This window comes from Ischnura elegans, chromosome 8 (genome assembly GCF_921293095.1).
Source record: "Ischnura elegans chromosome 8, ioIscEleg1.1, whole genome shotgun sequence".
NCBI classification, from domain to species: Eukaryota; Metazoa; Arthropoda; class Insecta; order Odonata; family Coenagrionidae; genus Ischnura; species Ischnura elegans.
The window spans coordinates 18,174,097-18,180,292 of record NC_060253.1 but is presented as its reverse complement, the minus strand read 5'-3'; the positions used below and the strand labels follow the sequence as shown (position 1 = coordinate 18,180,292).

The 6,196-nt window shown below is 38.2% G+C and overlaps 1 protein-coding gene across 3 annotated transcripts in view; it reads right to left on the bottom strand.

Annotated features, from left to right (window-relative positions):
- Positions 1 to 655: 655 nt before the first annotated feature.
- Positions 656 to 6,196, bottom strand: part of LOC124163964 (multiple epidermal growth factor-like domains protein 10) — a 102,214-nt gene continuing 96,673 nt past the window's right edge. For 2 of the 3 annotated variants that reach the window (XM_046541101.1, XM_046541102.1), the window contains exons 12-14: positions 4,052 to 4,174; positions 3,394 to 3,516; positions 656 to 1,173 (exon numbers count right to left, since the gene is read on the bottom strand). In XM_046541101.1, coding sequence (XP_046397057.1) covers positions 1,097 to 1,173; positions 3,394 to 3,516; positions 4,052 to 4,174 — 323 coding nt within the window. In that variant the 3' untranslated portion in view covers positions 656 to 1,096. The remainder of the gene's footprint in view (positions 1,174 to 3,393; positions 3,517 to 4,051; positions 4,175 to 6,196) is intronic. The other variant, XM_046541103.1, reaches the window with a different exon arrangement.

The following is a 6,196-nucleotide window of genomic DNA, read 5'->3' as shown; positions in this document are numbered from 1 at the left end:
GGGTGGGGATGAATTACGTTTCCCTTGTTCCCGTGTAACTTAATATTTTCCTTTGAGGCAAGTGATTTATGGTTTGCGGGGTCTAGGAAAGGAAAAAAAATGGCAGAGGCATTGGCTGATGGATGGCCGAGTCTGGTTCCGTGAAATCTACGACGTGGTTATTATCCTACAGCACTGAGATTCCCCGATCTCTTGGGAAGGGTCATGCTATGTGCCACTCGTGTTTTGCCTTAAAATTGCCTTAAAATTACTGCATTACAATTCAGAGGAAGTACATTCTGTTACCTGTTGCCATCGATTCTCCCGCGAAAAAAGAAAAATAGAGGACACAATCCATTTTTTCCGGACAGGCCTTTACTTTTACTTTACTACTCCTGAAATATGGATGCTTTGACGGTCATTTCTCTTACCTACGAAGGTTGTTAAATGTAATCATGTGTTTCTGTCACTAGAAGTGGATATTTACATGCAACGTTATGAAAAATCAGTCCGAAAATAGATTTTATAGAAAAAATTCATATGTTCCACTGCCATCGACGTAGTTTTGTGAGTTGGATAATGAAAATAATTATTATATATGCTAACAATATCTTCTATCTCATGTTGGTAACAGATTGTTTTCATCGCGCTTGGTTACAGAGATAAAAATTAAACATAAAATTCCAAAAATCATATTATACTTCGAATTCTACAATATTCACAAAACTTTTCGTGCACTTTCTGCTGACCGCTTTCTTACGAAGTTTGCGTTTACATGAAGCACTGCATTACAGTTCGGAAAACATTAGCTTTAGCCACGGGGCGCCTCCCTTCCCCCCGGACCGTGGGGAATTTTGAAGCAGGCCTTCTAGGAACCGCACAGATGTTTCGAGGAGTGTGCCGACAACGCCAGACGTGGTGTGCACTACCTTTCTCACTGGTCGGTGAAGCTGGCACCTAGAACCATGTGGACAGAGCTACGAGGAGCGGAGAACCCATTCCGAGGAGTGTGATGGCAAAGGCGGCTGCAGCGTAGGTGGTCATGGTGGAGCCAAGGGTCCGCTTCCCTCCCCTCTGCACCATCACTTTGCAGTCAGTCATAGACTCATAGTCAGTATTAAAAGCAAGGCCCCTTAATGGGGCAAAAGTATCTGCGTTTGCTTGAATGATATCCTTCGTATGGTCCATAAATACCTGGAAAAAAAAGATGGTTAAAATAACATTGACTACCACAGCTGTGTGCAAAAATATACATATGAGGTACGTCCAGAAAATGTTATGTATTTGTGTTTATTGCTTCTGTTCTATTTGTATTGCCGCCTTGGTGATGCACTGTCTGTTATGTTTGGGAATATTGCGAGTGTTTTGTTTTCATTTTGTAACTCATGGGATAGTTCGAAGCAATCAGCATCAGATTTACATTCCTTCCCTATTCCTAAGAAAACCAAACAAATATTATTAGCTACGTATGTAAAAGTCAAACAATGTCAAAAATCAAACACTACCAAAGTAATCGCCAGTTGAGTAAATGAATGTATCTAATTCCACATGGGAGAAATCATTTGGCTTGATGAGGAGTCAAGCTCACGCTCTCTGATTTAGTGGAATTGAAGCATCCAACTTAGCTTCTGGGGCATCTTCTTTACACATGGTATCCGATGGATTAGGAGGAAAAAATAGGACCGAGAATGTGAAATTTCACACAAAATAACACATGCATAATGATATTACATTTTTTTCACTTTCGAACCACTCAATTTCTCAATGAAATCGAAAACTTAGCAGGATTTGGGCAAGCAACTCACACAATTCATGACATTTTAACATGTGTTCACTACTTTCACTGAGGTGACACTACGCTCACCTAAGCCTGTATCACATTATCATATGTTACCTCCATCATAGTGCTCACAGGAGCAAACTCTTCTCAGGGCAGAAAAATAGATCGCTCAAGACATTTTTTTGAATAACACAGTCATTATCTCCATCACTCCTGTCACCAATCCGCCTGTCACTTTTCCGCATCCTTACAGCTAATCCTTCATCTCTTCCGATGTCTTTCCCACAATTATCAAAAGTTGAACTGCAATCACTCTAAGCCGCCATGCGTTCTGATGGGCTGATATGTGGTTTCAGTGACGGAAAATGTAACGTGCCGAATGATGAAAAAAACAATGGGAATTCTCATCAATGTAGCCATAAGGGAAACAATCATGTGCGATTATCATTTCCAGTTGATCACTTTCGTGATTGCCAGAGGGAGCACTTGAAAATAATGCAAGTAATGATCATGTTATTCATGCTTGAGACTGATAGATACCTGTTTACAGTGAAACCTTTCCAATAAAGTTAAACCTCAACCTATTGAACCTATTTATTCCATACCGCTTTTCATACATAAATAAGCTGCAACAATACAATATGTATTGTCACACAAAAGCCCTCTCTACTTGGTATGAACGTCTTTTCTTCCTAACCCTTCCTTTGTGAATGACTTGTTTTTGTAATGTCCAGTAAGAACCGTTACGTACGGAACAGACAGAAATTTTACATTAGAGTATGTTTTAATTCAATTCATATTTTTACAACATTACTATCATTTAGTTTCACACAAATACTCTTTAGAAAATCATATTTGAGAGGCTGTCTGTCAAGAAACTTAGTGAAAAAAGAAATTTATCTATTTTTTGTAACCATCGGGACAATGAAACAATTTAACCCGAGAAGATTTTATTCATTCAATGAAACAATTTGTTTTGAAACACTGATTTTACAATTGTATCATTGCAAAATTATTATAACTTGGTGATAGAAAACCATATAATGTAATTTATTTTGATACTACAATAACCAAGACAAAAAAAGCATTTACTCAAGCACTGATACGGCAACAAAACCCATGAAAACGGTAAATTTTTACCTGCTGATGAAGAGACGACTTCGAACCAACGTTACCTACATATTAAAAACTTTTGACAGAAATTCTTAGTAAATTATCTTAATATATATATAGCCTCATAGGAAGACAATCATGACATAATATGACACTTTCATCTATCGCGAAATTAGTTTTCACTCTGACTTTGAGATTCCATCAGTTGACTTAAACAACGTTCATTTGTGGTGCCAAGAGTGAGGACTCCAACTTCCACACCAGCTGGGAAGACAAAATTTTCAACGAAGGCAGGGGGAAAAATGATGAGGGGAAAAATATGAAAACTCAAAAAAGTCAATTAGATTTTTTAGATAAATCGAATTGAATTAACACGGGAGCCTTAAGGAACTAAACTTTTTTCCTTTTATTGCATATTTGTGAATGTCTCGGGAAGATGAAATTCCTCAGACGAAAACTGCATTTCTCGGTTGATTTTTTTGTGTGGTTCTCATTGCCATATTTTGATTGTAGGTACTTACGTGCCAAGCATTTTACTCTTCCACTTGATGCAGTGTAGTCATTCTTACATTTGCATATTTTCTCCAGGGTGCAAAAGGCATTGTCTATGCATGAATCATCTCCTTTGCATGGTCCATCAATGCCTGAAAAAAACACCAGTTGGTAAAGTGGGTAAATCACTTTCCCATGACTCATCTTTTATTATGATGGTAATGTTTGCGCATGCGCAGAAGGTGAAGTGCGTAAAGTAAAGGGTGAGTAAGTGAAGATCGTAAATGGCGGCGCATGCGCAGAACCCGAAAATCGCTATCCATAAAAGTTAAAATATCTCGAAAACTATTAATTTCCGCCAGGAATGAATGTCACCACGTTAATCAGGAGGCAAAAATACTACAGGAAAGTGAAGGTTTGAAGGCGAAATCCGGATTGTACCTCTTGTAAAATAATACCGGATTTCCCGACTTTTCCCTCATTTCACTGTCCTATTTCAAATCTCCGGAATTTGTCATGATTTTGCTGACCTGTGTAACAACCCTGTCATGGGGGACCTCTTCCTAATGAACCCCCGTGAAATGCATTATCGTCCTAAAAGTAAACATTCCAAAAAAATTCAGGCATTGGCCTAGTTACAACCTTTCTGAGCTGGGCCCTCATCAAATACAACACTAAGATACTTACGTGCCAAGCATTTTACTCTTCCACTTGATGCAGTGTAGTCATTCTTACATTTGCATATTTTCTCCAGGGTGCAAAAGGCATTGTCTATGCATGAATCATCTCCTTTGCATGGTCCATCAATGCCTGAAAAAAACAGATGGTTAAAATAACATTGACTACCACAGCTGTGTGCAAAAATATATACATACGAGGTACGTCCAGAAAGTGTTATGTATTTGTGTTTATTGCTTCTGTTCCATTTGTATTGCCGCCTTGGTGATGCACTGTATGTTATGTTTGGGAATATTGCGAGTGTTTTGTTTTCATTTTGTAACTCATGGGATAGCTTGGGGAATGACGCTTTCTTACTTGTTGGACGCTGAAACAAACGGACGTGCACACTGAGAGCGGCCATGTAATGATGGCGTGGTATTAAACATCTTGTTAAGATGTCGACTTATACCTACCACCCACGGGTCCAACAGAAAGTAAGTTCCGTTTTGGTATGTGAATCACTAGGGGTGCTATTCGACAATTGTGGCAACATTGCATAAAAGATAGGACCCATCTGATAAGAATGAGAGGCATACCCAGCCGGCACAGCAGAAATTCTTTACATAAATGGAAGAGAAAAAATGGAGAAAATATATCTGTAGAGAAATCACAGGGTAGGAATTTCCCTATCTTTTCTGTTCGCAGAGAGCCCACGAGATTATTTACGGCTCTAGCGCTAATAATGCAGTGAAATTACTTGTAAATCAGATTCAAAGGGCTGACGCAGATGGAGAGCTAATTAATATTTTTGTTCCACCATTAAAGAAACAATTATAACATACTATTTAGCATTTTAAATTCTCGAAGTGGACCATTGTGCGCGAAAGGTTGTTATTGTGATGAGTACAAATGCTTCGATTTTAAGAATAACTTTATTCCCTTAGCCCTAACGATAAATTTCATTTCATGTTGACATTAGTTCAGCTTTATAATAATTTATCTGCACGTAATAGGCACGTTTTAGGGGACGAGATGTCCTCAATACCCAACTTTGAGATGTTTCTCGTCTGCTAACCGAAAGCCATAAAAGAAGACTATCGATTCATACAATCGATATGATTGAAATCGAAATGCTGCCATGTTGCTCGAGTAACAACATCAATAACGGTTAGAAACGGTTGCAATCACGAATGTTTTGAAAGTTGTCTCTATTATTCCTCGTGCTGTATGAGTGAAAGCGGTTGAAAATGAAGTATCTTTTACCAACGGAGTAACGCAGTAGTCTCTGCACTGTCTCACGCCCTGAAATTCACGGAGACGAGTATGTAAACAATTGGATCTGTATTTGAAGCATGGAAGAAGATGTTTGAAGTAAGTATCATTAATTTCTCTTAAGTTCTCCATGCTGACTAGCATTTACTAATGCAATGTTGCTGGAATAACGTATTATATAACAGTATTTCTTTCCATGCTCGTTATTAATGTATGAATTGTGCAATTTCAAATTATTTTTTAGCGGAATAACTTGAGTGGAACTCGTTGGTGTTGTTTTATCCTAATAGTCCGGCATTTCCATCGTCCTTTGTCGTCTATGATGTTATTGCAGTGCTAAATTTACCCATCTAACGTCAAGATAAGTACCGTATAAGTCATATTTTAATTGTTGTCACCTAGGTTTGTTTTGAATGTGAAATAAGTAGTATATCCTAAGTGTTGTGAGGATATGACGAAAATCATCATTTCGATATGAGTATACTGTTACCTATTCCTCGACCTTGGAGGTGAGTTTCATTCTTTTCTTGTCATCACGTTAAACAGCCATACCATACTTCTTTGCAGATATGCTGAAAACAGGGGAACTGTGGGCCCTAAATGGAGCTTACTGTGGGAAAGGCCTTGGGCAAATGAACGGGTAGATGTCTAAAAATTATTTCTAAATTACGGTGTAGATGTGCCTAAATAAAGATAATTTTTTACCGACTTATGATTTTTTGTGTGTAAAAATTTGTGGAAACCTCATCCCGCTTAGAGTTAGCAATAAAGGTAATAATAAGTGAGCAACGAGTATTAGTAGCCGTTAGTTCGTTGCATGGCCTCTACGCGGCGCCCTACTCGCCGTTAGAGAAATGATTTCTCTTGTATTTAGGAAATCTTTCTCTTGGATTTCTCTAA